General features: G+C 45.5%; 1 protein-coding gene across 1 annotated transcript in view; it reads left to right on the top strand.

Annotated features, from left to right (window-relative positions):
- The window catches only part of LOC129862629 (cytosolic carboxypeptidase 4), a 155,808-nt gene that overhangs the window by 52,113 nt on the left and 82,775 nt on the right, over positions 1–20,920 (top strand). The window contains exons 16-19 of the mRNA XM_055934473.1: positions 103–190; positions 477–609; positions 824–977; positions 19,251–19,431. Coding sequence (XP_055790448.1) covers positions 103–190; positions 477–609; positions 824–977; positions 19,251–19,431 — 556 coding nt within the window. The remainder of the gene's footprint in view (positions 1–102; positions 191–476; positions 610–823; positions 978–19,250; positions 19,432–20,920) is intronic.

Raw genomic sequence — 20,920 nt, 5'->3', positions numbered from 1 at the left:
CCCGTCTAACGGTGCAACGTTCTGTGTGGTTTATGTTGCATTGTTATCAATCTGTTCATTAGTGTATCGATACCTAACAGATGCCTTACTGTCTGTCCCCAGGGATGCAGCCTGTACTGTACTCTGTCAGAGAGGCTCTGGAAGGACGACCCAACTGGGTCAGAACTGGAACTGAGGTCTGCTACTACAGGTGAGTGACAGGAAGACATTTACACAACAGTTATGCTACCATCACTCAAATAGGCTGCAGATACTTTTTTAACGATAGCTAGAAGAGTGAGATTTGCCATGTAATTTGGTGCATGAACACACCATTATATATTTACTGATATCCATTGCAAGCAGATTTTAATGGCTTGTTTGTTAGAGTTTGCTTTGTTCTGTAGGTAACAGTGCTGACACAATGTTACGGTCCCTGCAGTGGACTTCTCCAAATGGCATAACATTTTGTAACTTGAGTAATGCTGTTTTTGCAGAAACAGCTTCTGTCCGAGCCGAGGCCAAAAGAGCTCTTCCTTCTACACCCTGACCTTTACCGTGACCTTCAAACACAACGAAGACGTGTGCTACCTGGCCTATCACTACCCCTACACCTACTCTGCCCTCCAGGTACAGCACTCAACACCCTGCTGTGTGTGTGTGTGTGCGTGTGTGTGTACATACACCCACACCAGCCTTGAGTTAGTCTTGGCATTCTCCTTCCAGAGCATGTGTCTAGAGTGGTTATTTTGGATGTGTGTGTACGATCTATTTGTGTTAGCAATTATGCCCCATGCATCACGGCAGTTTATTTAACAGGCCAGTGGTTATCGCTGTGTTTCAGAGTCACCTGCAGGTGCTGCAGCGGTCAGTGGACCCTCGCAAGTTGTTTTTCCGCCAGCAGAGTCTGTGTAACACACTTGCTGGTAACCCCTGTCCCCTGGTCACTATCACTGCCTGCCCCTCCTCCAAAAGCTGGAAGGACTTGCATCAGCTGCGTGAGTCTACAAAACCATGTCCCACTGCACCTTTGCTGTGTGTGTTTGTGTTTGCGAGCATGCATGCGTGCGTGCGTGCGTGCGTGTGTGTGCGTGTGCGTGTGTGTGTGTGTGTGTGTGTGTGTGTGTGTGTGTGTGTGTGTGTGTGTGTGTGTGTGTGTGTGTGTGTGTGTGTGTGTGTGTGTGTGCACCCATCATATTTTGTCCTGTGAGAGAGATACATGCTCAGCATGGGCTCTTGATATATTTAAAAAAAAAATGCTTTTAGAATGAGATAAACACTCCAATCTAAAAATAATTCCAGACAAGAAGTGATGAACAACAACTCTATTCAATCAGAATCGAAAAAAAGTAACTTTGTGCCTCAGGTTAAGAAGTTTTGACTCTAGCTAGCTAGCTAGCTACACAACAAAAAACCTAGCCAGCAGACTAACAAGCTAGTCAGAAAGAATGAGCTAGAGCAAACCTAGCAAGGGGAGTTAATACAACTACATGAAACGACCAAACTGAGTGAGTAAACCAAAAAGGAGCACGGACTAACTTTAAAAATATCTTCAGTTTTTTTTGTGTGTAAAGATTTGTTACTCTTTTTGCTGTTTTTTTATTTGAATTTTTTAAATATTTTTTATAAAGCAAATATTATTTTTGCTGGTTTTTGAACTAAGTTAGAGCTATCAAGCAGCATACAAACAAACCGGTTGCCATGGCAACGGGGCAGCAGAACATAGCAGCAGCAGCTGTAGTAGCAGAGCCCACAGGCACTATGTCCCCACTCCCCCTCAGCACTGAATCCATTCTCTACCCTCCAGAGGGCAAAAATGACACAACGAGGAAAGCTTTTAAACAGAAACTACTAAAGGGGAGGCCAGAAACCCTTTTCGCAGACCTCTACAAAAACGGTGATGTGAGTAATCTCATCTTTCTCACTGACCAGCCAAATGCATGGCGCTCAGCAGTCTGCTCTCACTACCCATCCATAAAGAAAGAGGGAATCTGTAATGGGTGGAAGCTGAAAGTCAAAGAGACAGACGACCCTGACAGCACCACGATAACAATCAACCTCTACAAGACTGGGACTGTCATGGTGCAAGGTAATCTTAGGCTGTTTGAAACAGACTTTCAGACCATTAAGGAGAGAGCGGAGAGAGAGAAGGACACCACCAGTGACATGCCCTCCCACAAGACAAACTCCACCAGCACCACCCTCACCCCTACTATCCCCACCCAAAAAGGCACATCCGGCACCTCTCTTCCCACCATAGTGGAACACATGCCCCAGGAGGAGAGCAACCCCCTCAGAGCAAAGCAGGCTCAGGCCCTCCTCACCACCATGGCTGCCATGAGGGATGAGCACCAAACTGGAGCAAGCAGACAACCGCACCTTAGAAGAGCTCCTAACCAAGGTGCGGACAGAGCAGGACAGCAGCCTTGCAACACAGCTGAAAGAGGTTCAGCAAGAGAGAGACGGACCCAAGAGAGAGCTGGCTGATCTAACAAATGTGATAGAGGTGAGAACGTTCCGAAAAGACAGGCAGAGCAGTAATAACGATCTGACCACACTAAGAGAGGAGCTGCAGGAGAGAAAGAGAACAGAGGACAGACTGCAGGAGAGAAAGAGAACAGAGGACAGGCTGCAGGAGAGAAAGAGAACAGAGGACAGGCTGCAGGAGAGAAAGAGAACAGAGGACAGGCTGCAGGAGAGAAAGAGGACAGAGGACAGGCTGCAGGAGAGAAAGAGAACAGAGGACAGACTGCAGGAGAGAAAGAGAACAGAGGACAGGCTGCAGGAGAGAAAGAGAACAGAGGACAGGCTGCAGGAGAGAAAGAGAACAGAGGACAGGCTGCAGGAGAGAAAGAGAACAGAGGACAGGCTGCAGGAGAGAAAGAGAACAGAGGACAGGCTGCAGGAGAGAAAGAGGACAGAGGACAGGCTGCAGGAGAGAAAGAGAACAGAGGACAGGCTGCAGGAGAGAAAGAGAACAGAGGACAGACTGCAGGAGAGAAAGAGAACAGAGGACAGGCTGCAGGAGAGAAAGAGAACAGAGGACAGGCTGCAGGAGAGAAAGAGAACAGAGGACAGGCTGCAGGAGAGAAAGAGAACAGAGGACAGGCTGCAGGAGAGAAAGAGGACAGAGGACAGGCTGCAGGAGAGAAAGAGAACAGAGGACAGGCTGCAGGAGAGAAAGAGAACAGAGGACAGGCTGCAGGAGAGAAAGAGAACAGAGGACAGGCTGCAGGAGAGAAAGAGGACAGAGGACAGGCTGCAGGAGAGAAAGAGAACAGAGGACAGGCTGCAGGAGAGAAAGAGAACAGAGGACAGGCTGCAGGAGAGAAAGAGGACAGAGGACAGGCTGCAGGAGAGAAAGAGAACAGAGGACAGGCTGCAGGAGAGAAAGAGGACAGAGGACAGACTGCAGGAGAGAAAGAGAACAGAGGACAGGCTGCAGGAGCAGCTAGATCACCATGACCTGGCCTCACACAGCAGAGGAGCCCACCTCAACCAGGCAGGCGTCCCCAGCCCTGCCTGCTGCACACCTCCCCCCAGCCCACAGAACAGCCTCCCACTGACAGTGGCACCGGCACAGACCAGCCACAGCCCAGCTCCAACATCCACCAGCCCCGCTTCTACCCCTTTCCGTCCAGAAGAAACAGACCAGCCACACCCCAGCTCCAACACCTATCAGCCCCCCCTCTACCCCCTCCAGTCCAGAAGAAACACTGGCTGACATCATCCTGTTGATGGACTCAAATGGGAAGTTGGTTCAGGAGAATACACTTTTCCCTCGACACAAAATGAGAAAGGTGTGGTGCCCAACAACGCAGAGTGCCATGTAGCTGCTTGATAAGGCCCAGCTCTGGTCGCCAAGCCACATAATCATACACACCGGAAGCAATGACCCGTGTGCTCAGCAGGAGAGGGTGGAGACTTCACTACGGGGAGTGATTGAGAAGGCCTCCGCAATCTTCTCCAATTCAAGGATTGTGGTGTCAACCCTTCTACAGAGGAAGGACTTCCACCCTGCCACAATCCAAAGAATAAACGCCAGCCTATCCCGGGACTGTGCCCTGCGACCCAATGTACACCTGGCCCACCATCCCACCCTCGATCTGAACTGTCTCTATGACCATGTTCACCTGTACAGGGAGACAGTCCCCATCCTTGCTAAGACTCTCAAGGATGTTGCTTTAAACCGAAGCCCGACCTCTCCACCCAGGAACAGCGGAGCAATCTCCACGCTTCCGAGATCATCGAGACAACACCCCGGACCAGCACCTTGGACCCCCCAGCCACGACCACAGCACCGCCAACCTCAATGCCCACCACAGCCAGCGCAGCACAGACCACCCCAGCCCAGCTTCAGACCCATCCAGACGAGGCCTACCACCCCCCTCCTCCCCACCGCAGACCCACACCTGGAGTCGCAGGCAGAGCTACGCACAGAGGAGAGGAGCAACTGGCCCAGCCCCCACCAACCAAATGAGTGACATTAAACACATGCTGAGTCTAATATTCTAACATGTGATAGGCCGGGGGTCATGGTAAGATGAGCACAAGAACTCCACCATCCTCACACTACATCCACCCAAGTGGCATGACACAAATGCTATCTTAAATGATAAACAAATCACATTTGCATCATAAGAGTTTGCGTTAATTGAAAATTCCTATTTTCATAGTTCTTGTTGGATTGTGAGTGTTTGTCTCATTTTGAAGGTAAAGAAAAAACAGTTATGAAATCTTTTTACATTGCATGTTGGAATTTACAAGGATTGAAGTCCTCTGCTTTTGGGCTATAGAGCAGAAACGCGGACTTCCTGAAAGAAATTGATGATGTTGATTTTGTACTACTACAGGAAACATGGTGCAGAGCTAATGTTTTCACTGGCTGTCCACTAGGTTATAGGGAGAACATCCTACCATCCACCAAATTAAAAGGAATCACACAGGGCAGAGACTCAGTTGGAATGCTAATATGGTATAAATCTGAACTAATTAATTCAATCGAATTGATCAAAACAGGAGAATTATTTATCTGTTTAGAAATCAACAAGGAGGCTATCTTAGCAGATAAAAATATCTTCCTCTGTGCCACATACATTCCCCCGTCAGAGTCACCCTACTTCAATGAAGAGAGTTTCTCCATTCTAGTGGGAGAGATGAGTCACTTTCAGGCCCAAGGCAACGTGGAGACCTGAATGCTAGAACAACAGAAGAACCAGACACTGTTAACAGTCATGGGGATAAACACCTACCAGGAAGCAACAACCTTTCCCTCCCCACATACCCCACCCCAGAAACAACTATGACAAAGTGAAAAACTAGAATGGAGTACAGCTCCTGAAGCTCTGTCGAACACTGGGTCTGTACATAGTCAGTGGTAGGCTGAGAGGGGACTCTTTTGGTAGGTACACCTACAGCTCATCCCTTGGCAGCAGCACTGTAGACTACTTCCTCACTGACCTAAACCCAGAGTCACTCAGAGCCTTCACAGTCAGCCCACTAACACCTCTCTCAGACCACAGTAAAATCACAGTGTATCTGAGAACAGCGGAACCCAACCATGAAGCATCACGGCCCAATAAATTACGTGGTAATAAACAGCCCTATAGATGGAGTGAAAACAGTACAGACATCTACCAAAAGCAATTAGTAGCCAAAAAATACAATCTCTCCTGGACAACTTTTTAGCCTTAACATTCTCCTACAGCAATGAAGGTGTAAATTTGGCCATTTGGAACATAAACTTTATATTTAACAAATTAGCCTCCTTGGCAAATCAAATCAAATATAAGAGCAAACCAAAAATAATAGATAATGAAAAATGGTTTGATAATGATTGCAAAAATCTAAGAAAGTCATTGAGAAATATGTCTAATCAAAAACACAGAACAGACAACAAAAATGTACGCCTTCAATATGGGGAAACACTGAAGCAATACAAACACACCCTAAGAACAAAAAAGGAACAGCACATTAGAAATCAGCTGGATGTAATTGAGGAATCCGTAGGATCAAACCACTTCTGGGAGAATTGGAATACATTAAACAAACCTCCTCAGGAGGAATTGGCTATCCAAAATGGGGATATGTGGAGAAATCAATTTGCAAATCTTTACAGCAATTTAACAAAGAGCCCTGAACAAAAAGATATACAACAAAAATTACAAATCCTTGAATCAGCAGTCAAAGACTATCAGAGTCCTGTGGATACCCCAATTACAGAAGAAGAATTATTGGAAAAACGATGCACACTCCAACCCAAAAAGGCCTGTGGTGCTGATGGTATTTTAAATGAAATGATCAAATATACAGACCACAAATTCAAATTGGCTATACTCAAACTCTTCAACATTATCCTCACTGCAGCTATTTTCCCCAATATTTGGAACCAAGGATTGATCATACCAATCTATAAAAATTGAGACAAATTTGACCCAAATAAATACAGAGGAATTTACGTTAACAGCAACTTGGAGAAAATTCTCTGCAGTATCATAAATAGCAGACTACATCATTTCCTTTATGAACACAACGTCCTGAGCATTACATTTACATTTAAGTCATTTAGCAGACGCTCTTATCCAGAGCGACTTACAAATTGGAAAGTTCATACATATTCATCCTGGTCCCCCTGTGGGAATTGAACCCACAACCCTGGCGTTGCAAGCGCCATGCTCTACCAACTGAGCCACACGGGACCACTGAGCAGAAGCCAGATTGGATTTCTAAAAAATGATCGAATGAATTGGCAAAAACATTAGAAGAATCGGCAGCACCTGGTCTCACCCTACACAACACTGAAATCAAGTGTCTGCTGTACGTAGATGACCTGGTGCCGCTGTCTCCCACTAAGGAGGAGTTACAGCAGCACTTAGATCATCTGCACAGGTTCTGTCAGACCTGGGCTCTCACCGTTAATCTAAACAAATCTAAACAAATATAATGATATTCCACAATCAGATGATAAATAAAAATTATATTTGGACACAGTTCTATTAGAATACATCAAAAACTACACATATCTAGGACTAAATATCAGCAACACAGGTAGCTTTCACAGAGCTGTGATTGAGCTGAGAGAGAAAGCAAGAAGAGCATTCTATGCCATTAAAAGGAACATTAAAATCAAAATTCCAATTAGAATCTGGCTCAAAATTTTCCAATCAGTTATAGAAACAATTGCTCTATATGGTAGTGAAGTATGGGGTCCACTCTCTAACAGTGAATATACCAAATTGGACAAACATCCAATCGAAATACTGCATGCAGAGTTTTGCAAAACTGTATTGCAAGTGCAAAGAAAACTCCAAATAACGCATATAGGGCAGAATTGGGCCAAAACCCACTCCTCATTCGAATAGAAAAAAGAGCAATCAAATTTAACAACCATCAAAAAACAAGTGACCCCAAAACATTCCATCACACAGCTCTACAATGTCAAGAGATTAAATAAGAGAAGAGTCCCCTCAGCCAGCTGGTTCTGAGGCTCAGTTCACTAACCCAAACCAACCCCATAGAGCCTCAGGACAGCACTCGGAAATCTGGCCTAACCAAATCATCCCAAAGCAAAAATAAAAATATATCACCTATTGGAAAGACAACACAAAAAAATCTAAGTAAACTTCAATGTTATTTGGCTCTAAATAGAAAGTACATGGTGGCAGACTATCTGACCATTGTGACTGATAGAAAACTGAGGAAAACCTTGACAAGGTACAGACTCAGTGAGCACAGTCTGGTTAAAGAGACCGGTCGTCACAGGCAAACCTGGCTGCCCAGAGAGGACAGGCTGTGCTCACACTGCTCCAGGGGAGAGGTAGAGACAGAGCTGCATTTCCTATTACACTGTGACAAATACTCAGGCCTAAGAGAATAATTCAATACAAAGAATTTGAAACTATAAAAGATGAAGAAAAAAATCTAATATTTATTGGGTGAAAAGCCAAAATCCTGCCACAACCTGAGGAACAGCCAGTGAAAAGTGCAATATTTCCCGTTTTGTTTTGGCTTTCATGTCATGTGTCTTCTCAGTCATGTTGAGACTGGTCTACTACTATTGCTTTAATGTATTATTATTCTCATTAATATTGTTGTTGTAGTTGCTGTTAATGGTAATCCCATTTCCACTACTACTATTATTGCTGTTGGTCCCACCATTTATATATATATATATATATTTATTTATTTATTTGTATACTTTGACAATGTAAGTAATTTAACTTGCCATGTCAATAAATTCAATTGAGAGAGAGAGAGAGAGAGCAGTTGCTCAAAGAAACTCCTAGCAGCAGATATAACACAGACAGCTCCTGTCAGAGCTGGAGTTGTGATATGGAGAATGCAAGGTGATAGACTCACTGCCAGTACCAACTGTTGACTCACCACATGATACATGTACTGCTGGAGTCAGAGGAGAAAATAAATAACACTCATAGTTACATTGCTTTGAATCCAAGTCAAACAAATGGGCCAGATAGAAGGTGAGTGAGTGGGCTTTGAAGTGAGACATGTAATCCCTCTGAAGGACAGTGTGTTTATGTCTGGGCTTCGTCATGGCTTTCTGGGCATTCTTATTAAGTTTAGGCTGATTCCTTTACAGGCGATGATGATGCTGTATGAATGAGAGAGGGGCAGTCTGAGCTGTGTGTCTGGCTTGGCTTGAAAGAGGCAGAGCGAGATAGAGACAGACAGAGGCTGGGGGATGGTGATGGATGTGTGGGGTGGGGAGAGGGAGGGAGGGACAAGCTGACCTAGCTCTGGGACACAACCAGGGCCGTGAGCACTGTCTCCATCCTGCCCACACCCTCCCCAGCCTCCACCTGTCCCTCCACCTCCCCACCAGCCTCTCTCCACCCTCCCCAGCCTCCTCATCCCTCCACATCTCTCCCCACCAGCCTCTCCCCATCCTCCCCAGCCTCCCGACGGCTCCTGCTGATTAATATTTAGGGGAGCCCCCCCCACAGCCAGCCTGCTAGCATATGGCTGACTGTAGAGGCACAGGAATGCCTTCTCAGATCTGTACTATTAGTGATGATGGTGGAAACCTCGAAGGGAGAAAGATTGTGACCCTTGATTGGGTACCAGCTGCCTTCATGGTGATCAAAAGGAGGTTAGCGTTGCTACTTCTGTTTACTAGTAGCTGCAACTATAACAGTGTGAAAGGGTTGTTGTAGCTACTTAGCTATGTTTACTGCTACTTATAAAGATAACACCATAGTAAGCCACGAAAACAGCTGAATAATGGCTCCTGTCTACAATAGTGCTGATATTGTACCACCTAGAATATAGCATTACTATTATAGCGTTACTAAATGTTGCCCCCTAAAATAAAGCCCTTCCAAGTTTCCTGGTGTCAGGGGTTAATTAAGTGTAGATTGGAGATACACTACTCCTCTATACATTCTGTCAGCCTGAGACAAATAATAGAACTTCTCAGTTGTTCCTCAGTGCAGCATGACCATACCATGATATGTGGCCTCGCGGTTAATAAGTGTTGGGCCAGTAACCGAAAGGTCCCTGGTTTGAATCCCTGAGCTGGCAATGTGGAAAGACCTGCCATTCTGCCCTTGAGCAAGGCAGTTAACCCCCAAGAACTACTGCTCCCCGGGTGCTGATGACATGGGTGTTGACTAAGGCAGTCCCCCGCACCTCTCTGATTCACAGGGGTTGGGTTAAATTTGGAAGACAAATTTCAGTTGAATGGATTCAGTTGTACATCTGGCTAGGTATCCCCTTTCCCTAATGTAAGTCCTATATTATAGTAGGAATAATAATCAAAAATCCATGTTTACAACATGCATCTTCAGTTAGTTTGCCCTCCCCCTGCCACTCTACTAACACATCACTCTGCTGTGCGGTGCATTAATCCAGCCATGTTAGGGCGGGAAAGTCTGTAATCGGCTGATTCAGCAGCAACGCCATGGACTTATTCCCATTAGAGATATTAAGAGTGCTGTCATTCACTGTCTTTCAAACAGGGACCTGCCCTTTTGCATTTTAGTGATTTTAAGTTGTATTAAGGCCTATAGTACATTAAGTTACTGTTTTGTGGCACTGCCATGACAACCTTGTGCGGGGAGGAGGAGGGCATTTCAGCTGGTCGGTCATAACTCCTGTACACACGTTTATTTCTTTGTTATGTAACACATTTGCAAACTAGTGTTATAATTATGCCCCAATTAACACTATGCAAGTCAGTTGCACTGCAGATAGTAGTTGGCTATAACTTCAGCTGCATTTGGTGGTTTTATTTCATTAGGGCTGATATTAAATCAATGATACTCCACTGTCTCCCACACCCATCACAACAAGCAAATGAAAACTCATTTGTAATCTGATATAATCATTATCATATTTTGTGTAGGTCATGAATAATTGCTTGGCTTTAAATGTAATAAAGCTTTGTGTTTCCTCCTAAAACAGATTGATGACTGTCACGGTGAGAAAGGGTCATTTCATTTTGTGACATGTCAAGTGTGTGTGTGGGTATGGTTGTGTAAGGAGAGTCCGGCGATAAGAGTAGCTTGATAAGTATAAACAAATCAAATCAAATTGTATTGGTCGCATACACATATTTAGCAGATGCTATTGCAGGTGTAGTGAAATGCTTGTAAAAACGTTCTGGGCTAATAATGTGAGAAATAGCAGTAAGTGTCACGATCGTGTGGCGGATTGACGGACCAAAATGCAGCAGTTGGAAAATAAGCCATCTTCTTTTATTTTAAAAGATGACAAACAATAAACACAAAACACTTTAACAAAATAACAAAACGACCGTGAAGCTACAAACGTTGTGCACATACATACAGGCTACAAACGTTCTACATAGACAATTACTCACAACCAATGAGAGCCTATGGCTACCCTAAATAAGGCTCCCAATCAGAGACAACCGAAATCAGCTGTCTCTAATTGGGAACTCATTCAGGTAACCATAGACTCTCCTAGACAACTAAACATACATAGACAACGCTAGACATCTACACTCAACACAAACCCATATACTACACCCCATAACCCCTTTACCATATAAACACCCAAAACTAACAAAACATAAACATTCCCCATGTCACACCCTGACCTAACTAAAATAATCAAGAAAACAAAGAATACTAAGGCCAGGGCGTGACATAACCCCCCCCTTGAGGCGCGAACTCCGGGCGCACCATACACAGTCTAGGGGAGGGTCTGGGTGGGCTTCCCTCCACGGTGGCGGCTCCGGCTCTGGTCGTGGTCCCCACTTCACCACAGTCCCTAACCACCTCCTTAGCCTCTTCAAAATGACCCCTCTCCACATTAATCCCATTGCATTAAGGGACAGCTCCGGACTAAGGGCCAGTACCAGGGTAAGGGGCAGTACCAGGGTCAGGGGCAGTACCAGGGTAAGGGGCAGCACCAGGGTAAGGGACAGCACCAGGGTAAGGGGCAGCACCAGGGTAAGGGGCAGCTCCGGACTGAGGAATGGCAGCTCCGGACTGAGGAATGGCAGCTCCGGACTGAGGAATGGCAGCTCCGGACTGAGGAATGGCAGCTCCGGACTGAGGGACTGCAGCTCCGGACTGAGGGACTGCAGCTCCGGACTGAGGGACGGCCCATGGCTGGCTGACAGATCTGGCTGCTCATGGCTGGCTGACGGATCTGGCTGCTCATGGCTGGCTGACTGATCTGGCTGCTCATGGCTGGCTGACTGATCTGGCTGCTCATGGCTGGCTGACTGATCTGGCTGCTCATGGCTGGCTGACGGATCTGGCTGCTCATGGCTGGCTGACGGATCTGGCTGCTCATGGCTGGCTGACGGATCTGGCTGCTCATGGCTGGCTGACGGATCTGGCTGCTCATGGCTAGCTGACGGATCTGGCTGCTCATGGCTAGCTGACGGATCTGGCTGCTCATGGCTAGCTGACGGATCTGGCTGCTCATGGCTAGCTGACGGATCTGGCTGCTCATGGCTAGCTGACGGATCTGGCTGCTCATGGCTAGCTGACGGATCTGGCTGCTCATGGCTAGCTGGCGGATCTGGCTGCTCATGGCTAGCTGGCGGCTCTGGCAGATCCTGTCTGGTTGGCGGCTCTGGCAGATCCTGTCTGGTTGGCGGCTCTGGCAGATCCTGTCTGGTTGGCGGCTCTGGCAGATCCTGTCTGGTTGGCGGCTCTGGCAGATCCTGTCTGGTTGGCGGCTCTGGCAGATCCTGTCTGGTTGGCGGCTCTGGCAGATCCTGTCTGGTTGGCGGCTCTGGCAGATCCTGTCTGGTTGGCGGCTCTGGCAGATCCTGTCTGGTTGGCGGCTCTGGCAGATCCTGTCTGGTTGGCGGCTCTGGCAGATCCTGTCTGGTTGGCGGCTCTGGCAGATCCTGTCTGACGGACGGCTCTAGCGGCTCCTGTCTGGCTGGCGGCTCTAGCGGCTCCTGTCTGGCGGACGGCTCAGTGGGCTCATGGCAGACGGGCGGCTTTGCAGGCTCATGGCAGACGGGCGGCTTTGCAGGCTCATGGCAGACGGATGGCTCAGATGGCGCTGGGGAGACGGATGGCTCAGATGGCGCTGGGGAGACGGATGGCTCAGATGGCGCTGGGGAGACGAGCAGTTCAGTCAACGCTGTGCAGACGGCAGACTCCTGCCGGCTGAGGCGCACTGTAGGCCTGGTGCGTGGTGCCGGGACTGGTGGCACCGGACTGGGGACACGCATCTCAGGGCTAGTGCGGGGAGAAGGAACAGGGCATACTGGACCCTGGGAGCGCACATTAGGCCTAGTGCGTGGTGCCGGAACTGGTGGTACCGGGCTGGGGACACGCATCTCAGGGCTAGTGCGGGGAGCAGGAACAGGGCATACTGGACCCTGGGGACGCACATTAGGCCTAGTGCGTGGGGCCGGAACTGGTGGTACCGGACTGGGGACACGCATCTCAGGGCTAATGCGGGGAGCAGCAACAGGACGCACAGGACTCTGGGTACACACAGGAGGCTTGGTGCGTAATTTAGGCACTGGTGGTAAAGGGCTGGAGACACGCACCATAAGGCTAGTGCGTGGAGGAGGCACTGGTTGTACTGGGCTGGGGACCGTCACAGGAGAGTTAGTACATAGGGCTAATATAGGAGGTGCAGGACTAGGGAGGCGTACAGGAGGCCTGGTTCGTGGGACTGTCCTTTCCAGACGGTTAGCACGCACATCAGGACGAGCATGTAGAGCTGACTCAGGTAACCTCACATCCCGCACACGCTCTGTCGGGTGGATCTTGTGCCTCACGCACCAACACAGCAGCTCCCTCATTTCACTCTCTTCCAACCTCCCCAATAAATCCTTAACCGTCTCTGCATCATTCCCATTGCTCCCCTCCAATCTCAGCCCGACTGGCTCAGGTTCCCTCTTAGAGGAAGCACGGGAAGCACGGGAAGTTGACGCAGTTCTCCCATCAGGACTCGCCACATTCCTCATGAGCCCCTCCCCAAGAAATTTTTGGGTATTACTCACGGGTCTCCAGCCTTGCTTCCTTGCTGCCTCCTCATATCGCCTCCTCTCGGCTTTCGCTGCCTCCAGCTCTTCACGAGGGAGGCGATATTCTCCAGGTTGAGCCCAAGGTCCCTTTCCTTCCAATTCGTCCTCCCATCTCCAGAAATCCTGTGTAGGTAGGTCCTGTTGCCGCCTTCCATGCCGCTTGGTCCTATGGTGAGTAATTCTGTCACGATCGTGTGGGGGATTGACGGACCAAAATGCAGCAGTTGGAAAATAAGCCATCTTCTTTTATTTAACAACACGAAGATGAACACGACACAAAACTCTATACAAAATAACAAAACAACAAAACGACCGTGAAGCTACAAACGTTGTGCACATGCATACAGGCTACAAACGTTCTACATAGACAATTACTCACAACCAATGAGAGCCTATGGCTACCCTAAATAAGGCTCCCAATCAGAGACAACCGAAATCAGCTGTCTCTAATTGGGAACTCATTCAGGTAACCATAGACTCTCCTAGACAACTAAACATACATAGACAACGCTAGACATCTACACTCAACACAAACCCATATACTACACCCCATAACCCCTTTACCATATAAACACCCAAAACTAACAAAACATAAACATTCCCCATGTCACACCCTGACCTAACTAAAATAATCAAGAAAACAAAGAATACTAAGGCCAGGGCGTGACAGTAAGTTTAGAGTTGAAATGGTTTCTTATTTGTTTGCCAATCTGAAATAGCTTTAAAGACAGAGGATGTTGTTTCCATAGGAAAAATATGTTATTGTGTTCGTGTGGGTGGAAAGATCATAGAAATAGAATGAATAGAACGTGTTTGGAACGTCTGACCCTGGCAATTTTGACTGGTAAATGAATGGGTACACTCACAATGGCAGTCTGGTATTGTGATGCAATCATTTCCATGGTAATGTAAAATGTTCATTCAAATGATGCTAAGTGATGTGACTCATGCAATGGAATGTATTTTGTGTAATGTCAGATTGATGGGTACACTTCCTGTTTTTACTTCATGCTTTGCGCTTATTGGTACACTCGCAATGGCCACCAGTCCACCCATTATGCCATAATTGACTTGGATGGGGACACCCATTCTATTCGTTCTATATCTATGGGAAAGATACTGTAGGAGTGAGAATAGTTTGTCTTTGGTTACTACCGCCTCATTATGTATCTGATTTAAACTTAATTTCAATCTAATCGGGTTTAAAATGTGCACAATTATGAAACAAATGAAGGCATGTACTGGTAAATAAATACACAGTATTGTTGTTGAGCTTGGAATGTTAAATAGAAAATGTCTCCTCTGTTTGCAATACATTCTCTATACACTGTTATTTTCACTATCTGCTCTCTGATGCTCAGTATGTCTCCTGATATTTGACAAGTCCTTCATGACGCTCACATTTATCACACCCCATTGGTCAGATAGCCTGGTCGAGGTACATTAGGTGAAGATAATTACTTTGATATCACATGAATGATCCACTTGGCTCCCCCATCACCCTCAAAACACACTGTCACCACAGTCAGCAGTTGAGGAACTAACTTTGGTGCCGCGTTTTAGTAAATGCATTCTCTGAATGTACTATGCTTTAGGTGATTTTCAGTCCTAACGTCATTCTCAAGGTGTACACAATGGAGTGATACCATATGAACTCAATGACTGATGAACTCAATCAGAATGCTGCTTTCTAGAATGTCTGAAATGGGCTCAGATCTGAGCTTTGGGCGATGTTATAATAGCTCTTTGAATAGGTCAATTTATTCTCCCTTTTCTTGTCCTGTAGCTTGATTCAGACATGAATTGTGTCTTTCATACTGTATTGAACTCATACTGGTGATCGAACACGTTGGTATGAAGTACAATCTCAACTGATTTGGCTCTCGTTTAACCCTGATAAATAAACAATAACAGTTTGTCGAGTTCTGACTCCTGGAAGCTATTGGAGTGAAACTAGTCTGACTAATGACATTGGTACACAAGCCTCCCAGTCCCAACAACCAGGCACATTTCAGTTTCACACGGAGAGGAAAAAAATGAAAAAATTACCTCCCTTTAGATAGCTTTTAGCCACACTGTCATGGTAATTGAGATTATGTTTGATAATTAACAACCTCTGAAATGAGCCTGAGTGCAATTGCACTGGAACATTTTTAATTAATAAAATGGAAAATTAAAGCTGCATTTTCATAAGCTTTGCGGGGCAAATTCATCTTATGATTATAAATGGACAACCCTGATTTGTACTAATTAAACCTGATTTGCATATACAGGAAAGGATAACAGAGATTGGTTTTGATTGCTCAAGGCCCCCTTTGTACTTCTGCGTACATGTGTACGCGAGGCAGGCAGCCCCTCTCTGCCAATATCGTGTTTGTCTCACTAACTGCCATTTGATCAGGGACTACTTCAATTTAAAGTTTCAGCAACTTTCACTCACAGCGTGTTGCCTCCTCCTCAACTCAGGTGGTGCACAACACACCAGCTGGATGATTTGAGAGTACAGTTTCTGTATCCGACAGCTATCTGGAGATGATTTTATTTTGCTGAGGTTGAAACTGCGACAGTCGTATCAACGTAGGTTTGGTTATGTACGCACACACCACTGTAAGTCTCTCTGGATAGGAGCATCTGCTGAATCACTCAAACGTAAATGTTATTAATAACCAGGGGTTTTTCCTGCATAGGAAACCACCTGATCCAGGAAAAGGACCAGACGTTTAACTCTCTTGTAAGCTTCAGTCTTTCGTATTAGGATTTGTTTGATCTGTTATTGTGGACCCAAGTGATGGGGCATCATGTATGGAGTGGTTTGATATTAAAAGATCCTTATGAGAATAGGGAATGACAGAGCTTTGAATCACAACACAGGGGACCGTTGAACTAATGGAAAAACCCAGACAAGCTTTACACAGTGTATCAAAAGCATCTGAGTATAGCTGGTCTTCATCTCAGTAACAAGAAGTTCACACCAGGACACATATGGCATTTTTTGATGCTGTGTTTTGTTTTTAAAAGCAAGTGCTTCAGGGCCAGATTTATTACCTGGTAGAGTGGTTGGAGAGTCACCCAAAGGGACTAAAGTGTGTCACTTAATCATCAAGGTGCTCAGTGAGAAAGCCCTCGATGGAGCCTCCAACACCACTTACGCCTCATGGGAGATGACGGATGCACCTGTCCAAGTGGGTGAGTAGCAGAGAGCTCGATGCACCAACAACCACCACTACTCAGTACATAGAGAAAAGGAAAGGACCTGGGAATGAGTTGGCAACCAGACATTTAATGTCAACTTGTTACCTTCACATTTCCACAAACAAGCCACTTATTTCAGGCATGTTCAGTCTAATGTACAGTCAATTCATATTAATTCATCACCCTAGAGAAGTATGATAATTGTGCAGTTTGCGGTCAAGTGCATTATAATGGAAGGATAAGTGGCTGTGGTGAATGATAAGCTAATGTTAACTGAATCGAGGGGCTTTTACGGCGAATGTGGCTATTGTATTTTAAAAGTTGTTTTTTTTTGTGTGTGTTTCTGTTGCCTACACTACAGGACAATAGCTTACGGGGCAAAACATAATGAAATAAAATGCATAATCTATAGTGGTCCAGGCTTTAGAATCCTACTGCCATATGTGGATTTACTCTTAAAGGACAGTGTCAAAATGTACACCACAGAGCAGGGGTACTCAAGTACTAGGTCCGGTCACACACATTTCCTAGGTGGCAAAGGTCTGGATGGATAATGTAATTTATCAGCGTAGTAATAAACCCCCACCTCGCAACCCATGCGACCTCAAACTGTTCACACCCCTCTTGTTATCGGAGAGAAAATGTTGCTGTTTTAAAGCTAATTTCCCACAATTCTACACATTTTGCATGGGGCAGAGATTTTCTTTGCTGTTTTAAAGCTAATTTCTTGCAATTCTATGCATTCTTCCATGTCTTATGTGTGTTTATATGATACCAGGAGTCGAAGTAAAAATGTTTAATAAATAAACATTCGGGACCTCCGGTCTGTATTGACCGGATCCGGTCCACTGTCCGCCAGTTGAGTAGATATGCCATTGAGGAAACATTCTGTAGATTAACACCCATAGGAAAACACACAATCACACATGCACATACACAAACATTTGAAAAAGAAAAAACAGTAGTTTGAGGGTGTTTGCTCAAATAGCCAGTAGTGGATAGAGAGACAAAAACACACACATTTCCAACCGATTCTCTGTATGACAGCTTGGCTGATGATGCCTGTGTGCCCAACACAAGTCAATATCAATGAGAAGACTCACAACACACACAGCCTGGCTGTATGCCTCTCTCTACCTACTGCTGCGAGTGTAGGTAGCTTGGCCTGGCTTGCGTCCGATTGGCAAGGAGAACTGTTGACGACCGCTTGATGCCTTTCAGAACACGCCTACATCCCTCCAAGCTTTATACTTGACATGTGCCAAGTATTATTAGGCCCTGAATAGAGAGGATGAATGGAAATGGGATCAAGGTTACGGTTCTGGTAGTTCTGGAGAGGAATGTGTGAGAGCCTAACGTCGTTTTTGTGGTTCTCCAGTCAGGAGTTCATCCTAGTGTTGCTGCTTGTTTGATTAATTTATGCTGTTGTACCATCAGAAGATATCACAGTTCAGTAGCGTAGGTTTGACTTGGTGAGGAATAGGAAACACTCATACACTCAACACGGATTGGTTACACACACACACTACCTCACACAAAAGTGTGTGTATATGAAAGAGACATCACAAGGGAGTTGTGGAATCTTTTTCTTCTTCTTGAGTTGAAATTTAATTTATACATTTTTCCAGGCTCAAACTGGCTGCTCTTGCAGTGAATGGAGCCCCATGCTATTGGCTGATGTGATATTTATCACTCTAATTATATCTTCTGGACTCTTCCACAAGATGCCTGCATTCCCGCTCAGTCACCTTTGTACGTTCAATCTACTTCAGTTTGCAAAAGCCTCAAATAAATCGTATGCTTTGCAATGACATTTTCTCCCCTCCAATGTGTTTTTAAAAATATCATATAATTTCACTCTGCATTGTTATGCATTCGACTATTCACTCACAACGTATCATTGTTGTCTGAACTGGACAGCCTACAGACAAATTATGGCTGGTTAAATTAAGGCGAAAGTATGAGAATGCTGCTTTATCTCATTTTGTTTTACAAAACAAATTACTCACTGCTCAAACCTGATTGCTGATGCTCACATGGATTCAATTAAACATAGAAACGAAATGAAGCATAAAGAGGGTGTACACTTTACAGGCCTTGCAGAAACTCATTACTGTGTGATCAATGCAGGAGTCAGAGGAATTTGTCTCTTCCGTGGCTGTCTTTTGTGGAGTGGCAGCCCTGGCCGCAATTGCCAGGCTAAATTAAAATTGTATGTGCCTCTGAAAGCATATCCATCTCCTCCCTTTTTCAACATCTACATTTTCACACAACCTGCTGTGTAGATTCTGCCCTATAGAAGCGCATACGGAATATATCACAGGCTTCAGAAATATGATTATCTTTTTCAAAACAAGGGACCTGAATAGGACAGGCGATCATTTTGAGTAAACCTTAACAATACATGTGCATTAAGATGTGGATTTATGGTTTGTAGAGAGCCTTGTTCCAACATAATGTGGAAGAAGTGGTGGCTCGAGGATTTACTTATTTACTGTAACGAGTGTCACTAATCCTCTTCAATGTGGACATTGGTGGACAAGCATTCACTGTGTAACCCTGTCTCCCCACCCCCCCATCCCTCCCCCAGGTAACCGTCCGTGTGTAGTACTGACAGCACGGGTCCACCCTGGGGAGAGTAACGCCAGCTGGGTGATGAAGGGAACCCTGGAGTTTCTGTGTAGCAGTGACCCGGTGGCTGAGACACTGAGGGAGGCCTACATCTTTAAGATTATCCCCATGCTCAACCCTGACGGGGTCATCAACGGCACGTACGTACTCTGCGCTCTGACACCCACCCTAACCGTTGACCTCTATCCTCAGACCTATACCTGGCACCCTCCATGTTAACCAGTACACAGTCATTTAGCTAGGCAGTCCAGGAAGCTAACTTGTATGTCCAGGTTACCACAGGGTTATCTTACTGACACAATGAGTATGCAATGTCATGTGAGTCTGTGGCATCGACATACTGTCAATAGAGAAAGCAGAATTAACAGGAAGAGAGGGTTGGAGTCAAGTCCCAACTCAGAAAATACATTTTGACGTTTGGCCCCTTTTCATTACATTGTATCAAATGCATTTGTAAGTGCAAATCTGTTTAGTAGTACCAGTACTTAACAAAAGCTACAGCATCATTGTCACGATCGTTATAAGGAGTGGACCAAGATGCAGCATGGTATGTTTCCATCCTTTATTTTGGAAGAGAAACTAAAAGAACAAAAACAATACCGCGAACAAACGAAACGTGAAGCTCAGCGTAGTGCTCACAGGCAACTATACATAGACAAGATCCCACAAAGCACAATGGGGAAATGGCTACCTAAATATGATCCCCAATCAACCATACCAGGCCAACATAGAAATATAATTCACCTAGATAACCCACCCTTAATCACACCCCGACCTAACCAACATAGAGAATAAAAAGCTCTCTATGGTCAGGGCGTGACAGTCATATTGGTAGTCTTATTAATGGACTGGAGGGTGATCGATAAGCCTCTTCACCCCTCTGTACCAATCACTGACCTGAATCCTTACTGACGCCATGTAAGAACTAGACCCAGTCAAAGCTGCAGTCTTTTCATTATCACCAGGCTGGTGCTCAGTGAGCCTGAGCAGAACAATCATTGATCAGACTGTAGCCTATTACATACTGCTTGTTTGGGGCTTGAGAGAGATTAACTCAATATGGACAACAACTTGGTACTGTAGGTCATGTTGTCTGAAGCTATTCCCACTTCTCTACGGTGTCCAGGTTTTAGAGACTGCAATGAGAGCACAAGATTATGATTTTTAATGCAACAATAAACATTTAAGGTGTCTTCTAAAAACTTTATGCATAAATCCCCCAAACTCATATATATGTTACTACCGTTAGCATACATGTTGAAGTGCCATGACCCTTTGAAATGGAAATTGTGATTCGATATGTTGAAAGGTCACATTTTCTTATATCAGTTTCACCACAGATCTCAGGAAGACATAAATGCACTACACATAAAGCAGAGCTAATCTGAGATCAGAGCTGTCTGACTATGTTAAACCATCATTTAATTTCCTTTTTTGTTCATCGAGCCATGAAGACACAACATTTACTTTGGCTTGTACATTGGACTTGTTGAAATACGTCTTCCGCTTGCCTTTTTACAATCCATCTCCCTTGGCAACTGATTGCGGTGTCAAGTTGTTTGCCGTTCGTGGGAACACAAACACAAACTTGTTTCACTGTGCACTATCTTGACTCTCTGCTGCTATTTT

This window comes from Salvelinus fontinalis, chromosome 9, assembly GCF_029448725.1.
Source record: "Salvelinus fontinalis isolate EN_2023a chromosome 9, ASM2944872v1, whole genome shotgun sequence".
In the NCBI taxonomy this organism is placed as follows: Eukaryota; Metazoa; Chordata; class Actinopteri; order Salmoniformes; family Salmonidae; genus Salvelinus; species Salvelinus fontinalis.
This window is presented reverse-complemented; position numbering and strand designations above follow the sequence as displayed.